This window comes from Hemiscyllium ocellatum, chromosome 28 (assembly GCF_020745735.1).
Source record: "Hemiscyllium ocellatum isolate sHemOce1 chromosome 28, sHemOce1.pat.X.cur, whole genome shotgun sequence".
Classification (NCBI taxonomy): Eukaryota; Metazoa; Chordata; class Chondrichthyes; order Orectolobiformes; family Hemiscylliidae; genus Hemiscyllium; species Hemiscyllium ocellatum.
This window is the reverse complement of record NC_083428.1, coordinates 11,958,016-11,975,552: the sequence shown is the minus strand read 5'-3', so window position 1 is coordinate 11,975,552 and position 17,537 is coordinate 11,958,016. Positions and strand designations below refer to the sequence as shown.

Sequence of the window (17,537 nt, the reverse complement as noted above, 5' to 3'; positions counted from 1 at the left end):
AAATGTAATGCAGTCGCGACCTTCAGAGATAAAAGGAAGAGCTGGCCTTTCCAAGAGTTGGCATAGCCATAAATGCCCTCCTTTGTGTAGCTTAAAAAAGAAACAGAGATCTTCTGTTATCATGGAAGGGCCAGCAAATGTAAATCCTGAGGTAAATGTAAATCCTGGGATAAAGGCAAATATACATACAACATATGAGTTGTACCTTCTAGGACCTGCTCTAAAAATCTAGAAGCACAGTTGGAACTCCCAGAAGTATTCCCATCTCACCAACATTGGTACTCTAAATAACATTATGGACTGAAAGAAACTTTGGAAGGCAATTGTAAGATTTTGCATGCAGACATCTGCATCAAACATGATGCCTCAATAATATTGCAGATAAAGCAACATAAAAATTGAGATGTTTCAAGAGGAATGGAGGGGAAGTAAAATAGGTGGTGGAGTGGCATTGCTAATCACACAGATTTGTCTGCAGTTCATGTGCTGTAGGTAGACCTATAATACTGTTAGGGAGGGAATTTCAGATTTTTGATCCAGTAGGACTGAAGGAATGGCAGTATTTCCAAATCAAGATGGTGAGTGGCTTGGATGGAAACTTGCAGGTGCTGTGTTCAAATGTGTCTACTACCCTTGTTCCTCTCTGTGAGAGTCTTAGTGAAGTTCTGCAGTGCATATTGTAGAAGATACAAAAACTTCTGTTACTGAGTGTTGGTGGAGGATGTGGAGCCAATCAAGTGGGCTACTTTGTCCTGAACGGTGTCACGCTTCTTCAGTGTTGTTGGACTTGGGTGTGCTCCCACCACGTATCATTGCCACAAGCTGCAGCCTGTACCACTGCTTTACCACTGATTTCTTCTTTTCCAGTTCTTACACAGCATTAATGCTTTATGTCTTTCTTTGAAGTGTTCTTGCCCTGAGGTTTTCTTCTCCAGGATTCATTAGTCATCATATCTCAATCTATTATCTTCATCAGACTATATGAGCAGGCAGATCAGTCATCAGATCACCACATTGTATGGTGAAGTAAAACTATGTTTTCTGAACAACATCACTGCTCACTGAGTTTTGTATGCTTACATTAATAACCTTATACGTATATGTTTCTCCAGTGTATGCATAGTCTAGTGCAGATGAGGATATCTATGTTTTAGTTGGACAATAGGAATCTTGTTTGAATAAACAAATGTAGCTTGTTGTAGCTCTGCAACTAGTTACAGGTTATAAGAACGTACTCTACATTACTACAAAGACTATTGGGAGGACCTGGCCTCAGATCTCTCTCCCACAAAACCTAATTGTATTTTCCCATCAAGTGGTCATGACAACAGATATTGCTTTTGCATTCATTTAAAGGTTAACCTTGTTAGATCCTTCCAGAATGACCCAAAACTCTGCTTCCTGTTAGTTTTCTTAACCAAGATTGGATACAAATTCCAACCAGGTACAAGACACCCAAATAACAATTACCAAGCTCTTTAAACCCAAACTCCAGAATTAATTACATCTTAATTGTTTAGTGAAAACCAAGTCAATCACCCACTGTCCTCCTGGGCTCTCAAAGTTTTTGCAGATGACAACTTTAAGGACAATGGATGTACAAAAAGTGTTAAGCTATTTTGTAAATATGAAATAGCAGCTTAACATTCTGGGATATCAATGTCTTACGGGAAGTGAAAGAGGTGGGGGAGTTGCATTACTGGTTAGGGATCATATTACAGCTGTGCTAGAGAGATATTGCAGCAAAATTGCATTCATTCCTGAAGAAGGGCTCATGCCCGAAACGTCGATTCTCCTGCTCTTTGGATGCTGCCTGACCTGCTGCGCTTTTCCAGCAACACATTTTCAGCTCTGATCTCCAGCATCTGCAGTGCTCACTTTCTCCTCGAAGATATTGCAGCAAGACATTATGAAGAGAGCTCAGGAATGGGATGGGTACAATCACAATGCTGTGATTATACTACAGACCTCACAGCTGCCAGTGGAAAATAGAGAAAGAGACATGTCATCAGATCCTGGAAAGATGTGAAAATAACTGTGGTTGTGGTAGTTGATTTTAACATGCCCATATTGACTGGGACTGCCTTACTGCTGGGGGTTTGGATGGGGACCAATTTGTTAGGTGGGTCCAGACAAGTTTTTTGAAACAGTATGTGGATAGTCCAACAAGGGCAGGAGCCTTACTGGACTTGGTACTGGAAAATAAACCTAGCTAGGTGATATAAATTTCAATGGGGGGAGCATTTTCAGAATAGTGACCATAATTTTGTACAAATTTGGATACTTATGGATAAGGCCAAGAGTGGAGCTCAGATGAAGTTGTTAAATTGGGGTGAAGGCCAACTATAACTGAGCTAGGCAAGAATTAGAGATGTGGATTGGGAGCGACTGTTGGAGGGTAAATCTGCATCTGACACGTAGGAGTCTTTTAAGGACCAATTGATTAGAGTGCTCCTGAGAAAATGAAGGGCAGGAATGGCAGGACTTGGGAATCTTGGATGACAGGGGAAATTATTAACTTAGTCAAAAAAAAGGAGTATACCTAATGTCTTGCCAACTAAAACCAGACAAAGACCTTGAAGAAGAATCATCCCTGGAGGTCTAGTGGTTGGGATTTGATGTTTTCACTGGCGTGGCCTATCTTCAATTCCCGATCAGAGAATTAGATTTATAGGTGGCACAGTGGATCAGTGGTTAGCACTGTTGCCTCACAGTACTAGGGACCTGTGTTCAATTGCACCCTCGGGAGACTATGTGAAGTTTGCACTTTGTCCATGTGTGTGCTTGGGTTTCCTCCAGTTCTCCAGTTTCCTTCCACAGTCCAAAGATGTGCAGGTTAAGTGGATCAGTCATGCTAATTTGCCCAGGATCTAAATCATGAATGTAGAGGTGTTGTACTGGGGTGGACAAATGAAAAATCACACAACACCAGGTTACAGACCGATAGGTTTATTTGGAAGTACTGGCACTGAAAACTAGTACTTCCAAATAAGCCTGTTGGATTACAACCTGGTGTGTGAATTTTATAGGGATGTGAAGGCTAGGTGGTTTAGCCATGGGAAATGCAGGGCTACAGGAGATAGGTAGGGGGATAGGTCTGGGTGAAATGCTCTTTGGAGGATTGGTGTGGACTCGATGGGCCAAATGTCTGCTGCCATACTGTAGGGATTCTATTCTATTTTAAGAATATGGAGAAAGTAGGAAGGAGCTCAAACAGGGAATTAAGAGTGCTGAAAGAGGCTACGAAATGTCCTTAGTCAGCAGGGATAAAGAGAATCCCAAGGCATTTTATACATATATTAGGAGCAAGAGGATAGCTAGGGAAAGAGTAGGCCCTCTCAAGGACAAAGGAGGAAGATTATATGTGGAGCCAGAAGAAATGGATGAGATTCTTAATAAGTACTTTACATCAGTATTCTCTGAAGAGAAAGATGGGGTGGGGGGAGGGGGGTTCCGGGCGGGGGGTTGAGGTAAGGGAAAGGTGTCTGAATACTCTTGGGCAAGTCAACATAATGAAAGAGGAAATGTTGGGAGTCTTGAAATACTTTAAAGCAGACAAATATCCCAGGGCCAGATGGGATCAATTCCAGGATATGTGGGAGGTAAGGGAGGAAATAGCTAGGGCCTTAACAGATATCTTTGCATGCTCTTTGGCCTCAGGCCAAGGTTCCAGAGGACTGGAGAATGGCCAATGTTGTTCCTTTGTTTAAGGAGGGAAACAGAGATAATCCAAGTACTTATAGACTGTTGAGCCTGATGTCAACATTGGGAAAGCTGTTGGTAAGATACTGAGAGACAAATGTATTCATATTTGAAAGCAAATGGACTTGTTAGTGATAGGCAGCATGGCTTTGTATTGGGAAGGTCATGTCTGAAGAGGTGACAAGGATGATTAATGAGGGAAAGGCAGTGGATGTTGTCTACAGGGACTTTAGTATCTCATGGCAGTCTGCTACAGAGTCTGATGGGATCCAAAGTGAGCTGGCCAGATGAACACAATACAGGTTTTATCATAGAAGACAGACAGTCGTGGTGAAAAGTTGCTTTTCAGAATGGAAATCAGCAACTAGTGGTGTTCTGCAGGGATCAGTGTTGGAACCTTTGTTATTTGTTATTTATATGATCTGGAGGAAAATGTAGGTGGTCTGATTCATAAATTTATGGAATACATCAAAATTGGCAGAGTTGGAGATAGTGAAGAGGAAATCAAATGATACAGCGGGATGTAGAGTTACAAGAGTGTCAAAATTAGGTTTTATTTAAGAATTTTAAAATTAATGTTGTTAATTTTTAATAGCACAGAGGAAATCTTCTTCCTCTGTTCCTTCACTTCCCACATTATGTTCGTTTACTCTTCCAATACTTAATAGTTAAATAACAACAGATAAAAAGATGATACAAATAATCGAGAAAAATGGATCATGGGGGGATTTTAAGGTAATAAAGGCTTTGAGCAATTTGAGGGCTTTGAAACTCAATCAGCACTTCGTCATCAACTTGTGTTTTAGATGAAAAATCTGGATACATTTAAGAGGTGGTGAGACTGTCATGTTAATTGATAACAGAGTAACATGTTGCCTTGCTCAATAGAGTCATAGAGATGTACAGCATGGAAACAGACCCTTCGGACCAACCTATCCATGCTGACCTAGGTTAGCAAGAATGGCTCACAGAAGGAGCAAGAATCCTAGAGGCTATGGGGCAGTGGAACTTGGAAATAAATAACAGATCATTGCTTTCTAACAAGGTACACACAGCTGGTTGGATGGCCTTAAAGAGTCAGCATGGTTAGTACAATTCAAGGAATGCTCTTGTAGCTGAAGAAGGATCATTGGATCTGAAAATGTTAACTCTGCTTTCTCTCCACAGTTGCTCTCAGACCTGCTGGGTTTCTATAGCAATTCCTGTTTTTGATTCAGATTTTTAGCATCCGCAATTTGTTGTTTTTCTTTCTTTTGTAGCTGTTGCCTATCACAATGACACATGGTCTGTGCATCTTCCTAATATACTATAGACAGCCATCGGAAAAGGGAATGGTGTGAGTGGTGGGGATTTTAAGTAAAATCAACGTGTATCATTTTATTTAGTTAGTCCAGAGAGCAATGTGTAGTCAAGGTTTTGTGTATTGCACTATAATTTTGATGTGACTCCATGATGCCAGATTCTGTTCGTGACTACTGGTGAATCTGTTCTAATGAATTCACCAACTAGTTTCTGACATTCACACTGAGTTGGTCCATGGCTCTCTAATGATAATTAGTTTTTTCTCTCTCTAAAAAGAAACAGGTTAGACACAGGTTGATCTTTTGTTATGCCTCTTCATTGCAGGTTATATTTTGTAAGTAGCAGACATCCTCAAATTATAGGCTATTAAAATTCAGCAGGGAGACTAGGATATCTGGAAGAACAGTGCAATGTCACTGCAAGTTCATTGCATAATTACAGAAAAAAAGATACACAGTGGGTGGGTGGCTGTACGGAGCCTTAATCTAGGCAAATTCTATTTAATTTCAAACTAATCAGGCTCCAACATAAGGGATATGTAGTGTGTTACATAAGATATTAAAGTTGTCTTTCTGATAATGCGGCATTCATTTTCAAAGAATCGTTAGGACTTTGTTTTCGATTAAAAAGTAGTGACATTTTAAAAATAATCTGGTATTGTGCAGAGATTCACAAGGCTAAAAATCATACAAATGATAAAACAACCAATGAAGCAAATGCCAGATGGGTCCTGTTTATTTTAGGGGGAATAAGCTGTAACCAAACCAAGAAAAATTGTGTACAATTTAGAGTCATAGAGATGTACAGCATGGAAACAGACCCTTCGGTCCAACCTGTCCATGCCAAACAGATATCCCAACCCAATCTAGTCCCACCTGCCAGCACCCAGCCCATATCCCTCCAAAGCCTTCCTATTCATAAACCCATCCAAGTGCTTCTTAAGTGTTGCAATTGTACCAGTCTCCACCACTTCTTCTGTTAGCTCATTCCATACATGTACCACCTTCTGTGTGAAAATGTTGCTCCATAGGCAACTTTTATATCTTTCCCCTCTCACCTTAAACCTATGCCCTCTAGTTCTGGACTCCCCAACCCCAGGGAAAAGACTTTGCCTATTTACCCTATCCATGCCCCTCATAATTTTGTAAACATCTATAAGGTCACCCCTCAGCCTCCAACGCTCTAGGGAAAACAGGTCCAGCCTGTTAAGCCTCTCCCTATAGCTCAAATCCTCCAACCCTGGCAACAGACTCAGGCGACTGACTGTGTGGAGTTTGCACGTTCTCCCCGTGTCTGCGTGGGTTTCCTCCGGGTGCTCCGGTTTCCTCCCACAGTCCAAAGATGTGCGGGTCAGGTGAATTGGCCATGCTAAATTGCCCGTAGTGTTACGTAAGGGGTAAATGTAGGGGTATGGGTGGGTTGCGCTTCGGCGGGTCGGTGTGGACTTGTTGGGCCGTAGGGCCTGTTCCCACACTGTAAGTAATTTAATCTAAATCTTTTCTGAACCCTTTCAAGTTTCACAACATATTTCCGATAGGAAGGAGACCAGAATTGCACGCAATATTCCAACAGTGGCCTAACCAATGTCCTGCAACATGACCTCCCAACTCCTGTACTCAATACTCTGACCAATAAATGAAAGCATACCAAACGCCTTCTTCACTATCCTATCTACCTGTGACTTCACTTTCAAGGAGCTATGAACCTGCACTCCAAGGTGTCTTTGTTCAGCAACACTCCCTAGGACCTTACCATTAAGTGTATAAGTCCTGCTAAGATTTGCTTTCCCAAAATGCAGCATCTTGCATTCATCTGAATTAAACTCCATCTGTTACTTCTCAGCCCATTGGCCCATCTGGTCCAGATCCTGTTGCAATCTGAGGTAATCCTCTTCGCTGTCCACTACACCTCCAATTTTGGTGTTATCTGCAAACTTACTAACTGTACCTCTTATGTTCGCATCCAAATCATTTATGTAAATGACAAAAAGTAGAGGACCCAGCACCGATCCTTGTGGCACTCCACTGGTCACAGGCCTCCAGTCTGAAAAACAACCCTCCACCACCACCCTCTCTCTTCTACCTTTCTGTATCCAAATGGCTAGTTCTCCCTGTATTCCGTGAGATCTAGCTTTGCTAATCAGTCTTCCATGGGGAACCTTGTCGAATGCCTTACTGAAGTCCATATAGATCACATCTTCCAATCTGCCCTCATCAATCCTCTTTGTTACTGCCTCAAAAAACCCAATCAGGTTTGTGAGACATGATTTCCCACGCACAAAGCCATGTTGACTATCCCTAAGCAGTCCTTGCATTTCCAAATACATGTACACCCTGTCCCTCAGGATTCCTTCCAACAACCTCCCCACCACCGACGTCAGGCTCACTGGTCAATAGTTCCCTGGCTTGTCCTTCCCACCCTTCTTAAACAGTGGCACCACGTTAGCCAACCTCCAGTCTTCCGGCACCTCACTTGTGACTATCGATGATACAAATATCTCAGCAAGAGGCCCAGCAATCACTTCTCTAGCTTCCCACAGAGTTCTAAGGTACACCTGATCAGGTCCTGGGGATTTATCACTTTTATGCATTTCAAGACATCCAGCACTTCCTCCTCTGAATTCCCATAATTACTATTTATGTTCTCTATGCCCTAAAACACTGTCCTTTTTAAGTCATCTTGTCCACGCATTGTACAGCACACAGAAATGTTGGGTAGGTAGTGCACACACCTGTAAAAGAAGTCTTTAACTTAATGGAAGAAAGATCCATTGGGTTCAAACCCTACTTCAGTGTGCTGAACATTTTTTGGTATTCACTGTGTTCAGCTAAAGCAATAAGTGTGGTGCAAAGCCATGACAGTCTGCCCTCATACTAATTCTGTCCAGCTCTGCAGAGTGAATGATTGGATCTTGTCACCCAAGTTCTCTCTTAGATATCTCACAGCCAATTGCAATATCTGATCTGGTTCGAGTAAAATTAAAAAAAGGAATTATTAGATACAACTTGTAAACACCACTACCAAAGCAAGGTCATCAGAAAAATCTCAGGGGCCTAGTGGTTGCAACAGAAAACACCGCATACTTGTTCATGTCCCTCCAGAATGGATGGTGCATTTCTCAGAATCCATAAAACTCCGGTTAAGTTCATAACTTCTCTAATGTATTTTAAAATTGGAAGTATTTCTGTGTTTTAATAGATTCTGACAAGTTGGACTCAATGGCTTCTCTCCCATTGCCCTGATTCTTGAGAGGATTCAACAATCCTTACACCTGTTACATTCAATCAGTGTCTAAAACAAAAGGGAGCAGCTAATTGAGTTGCATCGCATCCCTCAAACTATTTTGACCAGATAAGAGTTTTATTTTTACTGACAAGAAATCAAGGACAATTCTGAACCTGGAAACATAATTCTGAATGGTGTTTTCACATTTTGACTGTTGGAAATTGGGATTATATGTTGTGATGTAACAACATAGACCAGATCTAAAAGTTGAAGTTCTAAATTGGAGGAAGGCTTTAATTAGGCAAGAACTGTCAGGCAAGAACTTTCAAAAACTGATTGGGAGCAGATATTCTCAGGTAAAGGTTTGGCTGGAAAATGGGAAGCCTTCAGAAATGAGATAACGAGAGTCCAGAGTATGTTCCTGTTAGGGTGACAGAAAAGGCTAATAGGTGTAGGGAATGCTGGATGACTAAAGAAATTGAGGGTTTGGTTAAGAAAAAGAAGGAAGCATATGTAAGGGGGTATAGACAGGATAGATTGAATGAATCCTTAGAAACGTATAAGGCAATAGAAGTATACTTATGAAGGAAATCAGGAGAGCAAAAAGAGGACATGAGATAGCTTTGGCAAATAGAGTTAAGGAGAATCCAAAGGGTTTTTACATATACATTAAGGACAAAAGGGTAACTAGGGAGAGAATAGGGCCCCTCAAATATCAGCAAAGCAGCCTTTGTGTGGAGCTGCAAGAGATGGGGGAAATACTAAAGGAGTATTTTGCATCAGTGTTTACTGTGGAAAAGGACACGGAAGATATAGAATGTAGGGAAATAGATGGTGACATTTTGAAAAATGTCCATATTACAGAGGAGAAAGTGCTGGATTCTTGAAACGTAAAAGTGGATAAATCCCTAGGAAGTGATCAGGTGTACCTGAGAACTCTGTGGGAAGCTGGGGAAGTAATTGCTGGGCTCTTGCTGAAATATTTGTATCATCGATAGTCACAGATGAGGTTCTGGAAGACTGGAGGTTAGCTAACGTGGTGCCACTATTTAAGAAAGGTGGTAAGGACAAGCCAGGGAACATTAGACTGGTGAACCTGACGTTGGTGGTGGGCAAGTTGTTGGAGGGAATCCTGAGGGACAGGATGTACATGTATTTGGAAATGCAAGGACTGATTAGGAATAGTCAACATGGCTTTGTGCATGGAAATCATGTCTCACAAATTTGATTAAGTTTTTTGAAGTAGTGACAAAGAGGATTGATGAGGACAGAGTGGTGGATGTGATCTATATGGACTTCAGTAAGGTGTTCGACAAGGTTCCCAGTGGGAGACTGGTTAGCAAGGTTAGATCTCATGGAATACAGGGAGAACTAGCCATTTGGATACAGAACTGGCTCAAAGGTGGTGGTGGAGGGTTGTTTTTCAGACTGGAGGCCTGTGACCAGTGGAATGCCACAAGGATCGGTGCTGTGTCCACTACTTTTCATCATTTATATAAATGATCTGAATGTGAGTTTAAGAGGTATAGTTAGTAAGTTTGCAGATAATATCAAAATTGGAGGTGTAGTGGACAGTGAAGAGGGTTACCTCAGATAACAACAGGATCTTGATCAGATGGGCCAATGGGCTGAGAAGTGGCAGATGGAATTTAATTTAAATAAATGTGAGGTGTTGCATTTTGGGAAAGCAGATCTTAGCAGAACTTATATACTTAATGGTAAGGTCCTCGGGGGTGTTGCTGAACAAAGAGACCTTGGAATGCAGGTTCGTAGCTCCTTAAATGTAGAGTCGCAGGTAGATAGGATAGTGAAGAAAGCGTTTGGTATGCTTTCCTTTATTGGTCAGAATATTGAGTACAGGAGTTGGGAGGTCATGTTGTGCTGTATAGGACATTGGTTAGGCCACTGTTGGAATATTGTGAACAATTCTGATCTCCTTCCTATTGGAAGGATGTTGTGATGCTTGAAAGGATTCAGAAAAGATTTACAAGGATGTTGCCAGGGTTGGAGGATTTGAGCTACAGGGAGAGGTTGAATTGGCTGGGGCTGTTTTCCCTGGTGTGTCAGAGGCTGAGGGATGACCTTATAGAGGTTTATAAAATCATGAGGGACATGGATAGGACAAATTGACAAAATCTTTTCCCTGAGATGGGGGAGTCCGGAATTAAAGGGCATTTGAGGTTGAGTGGGAAAAGATATAAGAGATCTAAGGGGCAACCCATTTTCATGCAGAGGGTAGTATATGTATGGAATGAGCTGCCAGAGGAAGTGGTGGAGGCTGGTACAATTGCAACATTTAAAAGGCATCTGGATGGGTATATGAATAGGAAGGGTTTGGAGGGATATGGGCCAGATGCTGGCAGGTAGCTCTAGATTGGGTTGAAATATCGACATGGGCGAGTTGGACTGAAGGGTCTGTTTCCGTGCTGGAAATTTCTATGACTTTATGACATTTCTGATTGCTTTCATGGAATAACTGAATTGTACTGCATAGGAGGAAGTTTCTTTGTCCTTTATGCTTCTGCATTACATTACTGCTGAGCATTTCATAAGGCTTCATTGTGATTTAGGAGAAAGTGAGGACTGCAGATGCTGGAGATCAGAGCTTAAAATGTGTTGCTGGAAAAGCACAGCAGGTCAGGCAGCATCAAAGGAGCAGGAGAATCGACATTTCGGGCATAAGCCCTTCTTCAGGAATCATTGCGATTTAATTCAGTTTTGGGATTGCTTTCCTATTTTTAGCCTTATTTATTTAAGAGTAAATAGAAGCTAATTCAGATACATAAAAATAAAATTTAATCCTGAGTGCATTCTCAGCAGCTTATGTGTGTGTCATTTGTAGTGCTAAGATAAACTGAAGTCCAACAAAAATCGGAGAATCTAACGGCCGGAGTTGAATGCTAATTCAGAACAAAGTGGTTAATTTTCACTTTCCAGGTCAAAATGTTATTGATCAAATTATTTCATGCACAGAAAAGTTAATAAGAGGGAGGGGGAAGATGTAGGAGGAAGAACTTAAATGGGAGTGAAAGATGATCAACATGACTCACCGCAACAGCTTCCAGAATCTGTTTAACAGCATGAGCTGCATCCCTCTCACTGTAATATCCTTTCTCTACAATCCTGTATATTAAAGAGGTAACGTTACAAAATATTACCAACTTAGCAAAGTATTTGATTTGTTTTAACAACTCAGCCAATAAGATATTCTTTCTGAAAAAGGCTGCACAAGCTTAGACCTTTCCACTTCTGGAATTGAGGTTCAGACCTCCATTGTTGAGCTGAAGCTCTTGGTTTCCTGTCTGTAAGGTTTCCAACTGAGTTTGCACAATTGACCAGCACAAAGCAATCATTAATTTGGCAATTTCAGATCAGAACAATCACAGCTTGATTTCTGTGAGAAGATGGCAAGAATGTGGTGGGGAAGAGTGTTCTTCAAAAGGCAAGGATGGGACTGGGGCATGTTATTGTAGTAAAGTCAAAAGATTTATCATTCAAACACAGTTATATAATTGAACTAGGAGAGCTTGATATAACAGGGTGGCTGACATGAGTAAAAATCCATTTTTCAGTACTAACATCAACTTTGTATACAAATAGACAGAGCTAAAATTGTGCTTTTTTTGTAAAGTTTTAATTTATTTTGGAGTTTCCTTGCTTAGTCCTTACATTTTTATGAGCATTGCACAGTAACCATGATGATGGCATATCATGCTTCAGTACAGATATTTAAAGAAGACCACTGAATATAGTTAACTATAAAGACTTAGACCTTGAGATTGGACTATGATACAGGTTTGAATGGTAAAGTTATTTTAATAAAGCCAACAGCCTTTTTTGTTCAAGACAATTCAATATGTTGCACACATAGATATTCATATAATGTAATCTCAAGCTCTAGAATCCAGCAAACTTCCTGAAGTCAGTTTTATTTGCCTTTTCCCCTGAAATGAGTGTGGCTTGAAAAAGGATCAGCTCACTTAACCCTCCTGTTTACAGAGACACTTTGGACCTTGTCAGCTTTAGGCAATCCTGGGGAAGGTGGGGAAAGCAGCTCACTGCTTTTGGGTGGGAGATTGCTGACAACATACAAATTTGGCTTGAAATCTTGGAAAATTCTTAACTCTGCAAACCCAACTGGGGAGAGAATGCCCTGGACTCTGGGGTGGGGCGTGGCAGGAGCAGTCCAGTTCATTGCCCTTGGAAAGAGTTTCAAGAGTGTTACAGACTGCAGAGGTGGGATCTCTGAAATGCCCACCTTAATGATCTGGGGCTTTGTCCGAGCAGTAGGGAAAAAAAACAATAAACCAAAGTAAAAGGCTCTCCAGAATCTCACATACATCCCCCAACACACTCTTCATGCTGCATCCATGTCACATCCTATTTAAAAAAGACATAATTCAAAAGGCATGAAATTTAAATGCCTCAATAGCCTGAGCGTTCCAATAGATTTACCCACTTTTTATACATATTCATGTCTAACTCTAACAACCAAAAACGGCACAACCTTTCCCAAATCGGTCACTGAGTCTATCCAGAAAAGGTATCTTACCTCTCCAGAAAAGGGTACAGTTCTCTTGAAAAGTATAAAGCCTACAATTGGGTTTTGGATACCCCATTAATCGAAATTGGATTTGACTGAAGGAAGCTGCACTTTTACATGTGCAGTTGCTTATGTGATCCACAGATGTGCATTCGACAATCCACCCCTTTCTACACCTCAACCTAAGTGAAAAAAGCTTAGTAGAGGCTTCCAGAGTCAGTGCTGTGGGCTATTTTGATTAAGTTGGAAGCCCTTTCTGTCATTGTGAAAATGCAGGCTTTAGGTCTCCAAATCAGACCAGATCTTTTGGTCTTATAGTTCCCTCCAACTGATTTGCAAATTCTCCTTAATTAATCAAATAATGGGTGCTCAAATGTGTTGTTTCCTGTTATACAATCCACTCATTTGATGACAAACTTGCTATGAGACAATAACAACTTTGAGAAGTGTTGAGAAGGATTATTTAGTCTTTGTGACAGAGTGCAGGCAATCCTCAAGGACGAAGGTGAAGAGCCAGAGGTGGTGGTACATGTCAGCACAAATGATGTCGGGAAGAAGAGGAGGAACGTACTACAGTGGGACTTAGGAGAACTAGGAAGAAGGCTGAAAAGCAGGATGTCCAAGGTGGTTATCTCCGGTTTGCTTCCAGTTCAGGCTGGTGAGGCCAGAAACAGGGAGATAATGGACTTGAACGTGTGGCTGGGGAACTGGTGCAGGAAGCAAGGATTTAAACTCTTGGATCACTGGGGTATGTTTTGTGGTAAACATAAATTCTACAAGAGAGACGGTTTTCATCTTAATAGGTTAGGGACCAGCATTCTGGCAGGCAGGTTTGCTACTGCAAACACAGCTACGTTTAAACTAAGTAGCGGGGGGGAGGGGACAAACTGGATGTTTAAGAAGGAAATTGGAGGGAAAGTTAGAACAAGGGAAGTCAAGCAGATAACTATATCAATGAGGCAGAAAACTCAGAAAGGGATCTTGCTGTAAGGTTGAGTGAAATAGGAGTTGATGGGAAGGGTGAGGGCAGTAACAAATTAAAAATACTATACATGAATGCACAAAGCATTAGAAATAAGATGGATGAGCCTGATGCTCTTTTGGAATTTGACAGATATGATATTGTGGGGATAACTGAGACGTGGCTTCAAGTGGACAGGGCCTGGGAAATGAATATTCAAGACTACATGTGCTATCGTAAGGACAGACTGACGGGCAGAGGGGGTGGGGTGGCCATGTTGGTAAGGAATGAAGTTCAGTCCCTTGCATGGGTGGACCTAGAATCAGGGGATGTAGAGTCAGTGTGGATAGAGCTGAGAAATACTAAGGGTAAAAATACCCTCTTGGGAGTTATTTACAGGCCCCCAAATAGTAGTCTGGATGTCGGATGTCAGTTAAATCAGAAGCTGAAATTGGCCTGTTGCAAAGATGTTACTACAGTTGTTATGGGGGATTTCAACATGCTGGTAGACTGGGAGAATCAGGATGGTATTGGACCTCAAGAAAGAGACTTTGTGGAGTGCCTCAGAGATGGATTCTTAGAACAGCTGGTGCTGGAGCCGACCAGGGAGAAGGCAATTCTGGATTTGGTTTTGTGCAACGAATCAGAATTGGTCAGGGACCTCGAAGTGAAGGAGCCATTGGGAAGTAGTGACCATAATACAATAAGCTTCAATCTGCAATTTGAGAAGGAGAAGGTACAATTGGAAGTCACAATATTTCTGTTGAATAAAGGGAACTATGGAGCTATGAGGGAGGAGCTGGCCAAAGTTCAATGGTGCAATACCTTAGCAGGGATGACAGTGGAGGAACAATGGCAGATATTTCTGTGTATAATGCAGAAGTTGCAGGATCAGTTCATTCCAAAAAGGAAGAAAGATCCTAGGAGGAGACATGGGTGGCCGTGGCTGACGAGGGAAGTTAAGAAACATATAAAGTTAAAAGAGAAAAAATATAACATTACAAAGATAAGCGGGAAAACGGAGGACTGGGAAGCTTTTAAAGAACAACAGAGGATTACTAAGAAGGAAATACGCAGAGAAAAAATGAGGTACGAAGGTAAACTGGCCAATAATATAAAGGAGGATAGTAAAAGTTCTTTTAGGTACGTGAAAGGCAAAAAAATTGGTTAAGACTAAAATTGGGCCCTTGAAGACAGAAACAGGGGAATATATTATGGGGAACAAAGAAATGGCAGAAGAATTGCATTGGTACTTCAGATCAGTGTTCACTGGGGAAGACACAAGCAATCTCCCTGAGGTAACAGTGGCTGAAGGACCTGAACTTAAGGGAATTTATATTTGCCAGGAATTGGTGTTGGAGAGACTGTTAGCTCTGAAGGTTGATAAGTCTCCGGGGCCTGATAGTCGACATCCCAGAAGACTGAAGGAGGTGGCTCGAGAAATCGTGGATGCGTTGGTGATTATTTTCCAGAGTTCGATAGATTCGGGATCAATTCCTGTGGTTTGGAGGGTGGCTAATGCTGTACCACTTGTTAAGAAAGGTGGGAGAGAGAAAGCAGGAAATTATAGACCGGTTAGTCTGACCTCAGTGGTTGGAAAGATGCTGGAGTCTATTATAAAGGATGAAATTACGACACATCTGGATAGTGGTAACAGGATAGGTCAGGGTGAACATGGATTTATGAAGGGGATATCATGCTTGACTAATCTTCTGGAATTTTTTGAGGATCTAACTGTGAAGATGGACGAGAAAGATCCAGTAGATGTAGTGTACCTGGACTTTCAGAAAGCTTTTGATAAAGTCCCACATAGGAGGTTAGTGAGCAAAATTAGGGCGCATGGTATTGGGGGCAAAGTTCTAACTTGGATTGAAAGTTGGTTGGCTGATAGGAAACAAAGAGTAGTGATAAACGGCTCCATTTCGGAATGGCAGGCAGTGACCAGTGGGGTACTGCAGGGATCAATGCTGGGACCGCAGCTTTTTACAATATATGTTAATGATATAGAAGATGGTATCAACAATAACATTAGCAAATTTGCTGATGATACTAAGCTGGGTGGCAGGGTGAAATGTGATGAGGATGTTAGGAGATTACAGGGTGACCTGGACAAGTTAGGTGAATGGTCAGATGCATGGCAGATGCAGTTTAATGTGGGTAAATGTATGGTTATCCACTTTGGTGGCAAGAACAGGAAGGCAGATTATTACATAAATGGAATCAATTTAGGTAAAGGGGCAGTACAGAGAGATCTGGGTGTTCATGTACACCAGTCAATGAAGGTAAGCATGCAGGTACAGCAGTTAGTGAAGAAGGCTAATAGCATGCTGGCCTTCATAACAAGAGGGATTGAGTATAGAAGCAAAGAGGTTCTTCTGCAGCTGTACAGGGCTCTGGTGAGACCACACCTGGAGTACTGTGTGCAGTTCTGGTCTCCAAATTTGAGGAAAGACATTCTGGCTATTGAGGGAGTGCACTGTAGGTTCACGAGGTCAATTCCTGGAATGGCGGGATTACCTTACACTGAAAGACTGGAGCGACTGGGCTTGTATATCCTTGAGTTTTGAAGACTGAGAGGGGATCTGATTGAGACATATAAGATTATTAAAGGATTGGACACTCTGGAGGCACGAAACATGTTTCTGCTGATGGGTGAGTGCCAAACCAGAGGACACAGCTTAAAAATACGGGGTAGACCATTTAGGACAGAGATGAGGAGAAACTTCTTCACCCAGAGAGTGGTGGCTGTGTGGAATGCTCTGCCCCAGAGGGCAGTGGAGGCCCAGTCTCTGGATTCATTTAAGAAAGAGTTGATAGAGTTCTCAAGGATTGTGGAATCAAGGGTTATGGAGATAAGACAGGAACAGGATACTGATTAAGGATGATCAGCCATGATCATATTGAATGGTGGTTCAGGCTCGAAGGGCAGAATGGCCTACTCCTGCATCTATTGTCTATTGTCTATTGTGTTGCATCTTACTTTTCTCAGAAAGACAGTAGAATGGTAATTTTATGTCTTTGCTATTTGCACTTTTATGCTACATACTTCATATTGCCAGCAGTGTACACTATCTTTGGCATATCAATTTAACAATTGCACATCATGTCCACATAATAACATCATGAGACCAGTTAGCTGGCCAGCTGGTTTGTAAGGCAGAGTGATGCCAGCATCGTGAGTTCAACTCCAGTACTCTCCTTCTCAATGTCTCCCCTCACCTGAGGCATGATGACAGTTGGGTTAAACCACCGCTCTCTCTCTCTATTGAAAGATGAGCCTATGTCTGGTGGAACCTTGGCAACTTTGCTTTTTTTTTAAACGTACAATGTCATCTGCCTGTGGTAATTTAATTTCTTCTGGACATTGTCACTTCTTGAAGTAACAAAAGAATGGAGTTCACTCTTTCTGCAGTAGAATTTTCTGCTAGCTCTTGACTTCATATATTTAGGAGGCAAAAAAGAATTGCTGGAGAAGCTGCATCAGGAGAGAGAGAGAAAGTGGAGTCAATGTTTCAAGGCCAGCGAACTGACAAACTCTGTGCCATTATTATCTTTTCAAGATAAAACTTTTTGGAAGAATTTTATTTTCCACTGCTTTTTATTTATTTTGATATCTAAAGTCAATTTTCCCTAGAGTTTCAAGGAAATGACACATACATACAAACACAAACACACATTACATAATCAATCATTTTCTGTTTAATGTCTGTACATACCTGTCAAAAAGCTCCCCACCAGTCACCAATTCCAGAATCAGGATGATCTCTGCAGGCGTCTCAAAGATTTCCTTTAGTTTAATCTATA

At 41.5% G+C, this 17,537-nt stretch overlaps 1 protein-coding gene across 1 annotated transcript in view; it reads right to left on the bottom strand.

Annotated features, from left to right (window-relative positions):
- The window catches only part of LOC132828977 (calcium/calmodulin-dependent protein kinase type IV-like), a 147,793-nt gene that overhangs the window by 35,911 nt on the left and 94,345 nt on the right, over positions 1-17,537 (bottom strand). Inside the window, exons 4-5 of the mRNA XM_060846219.1 lie at positions 17,450-17,532; positions 11,280-11,352 (exon numbers count right to left, since the gene is read on the bottom strand). Of these exons, the coding sequence (XP_060702202.1) occupies positions 11,280-11,352; positions 17,450-17,532 (156 nt within the window). The remainder of the gene's footprint in view (positions 1-11,279; positions 11,353-17,449; positions 17,533-17,537) is intronic.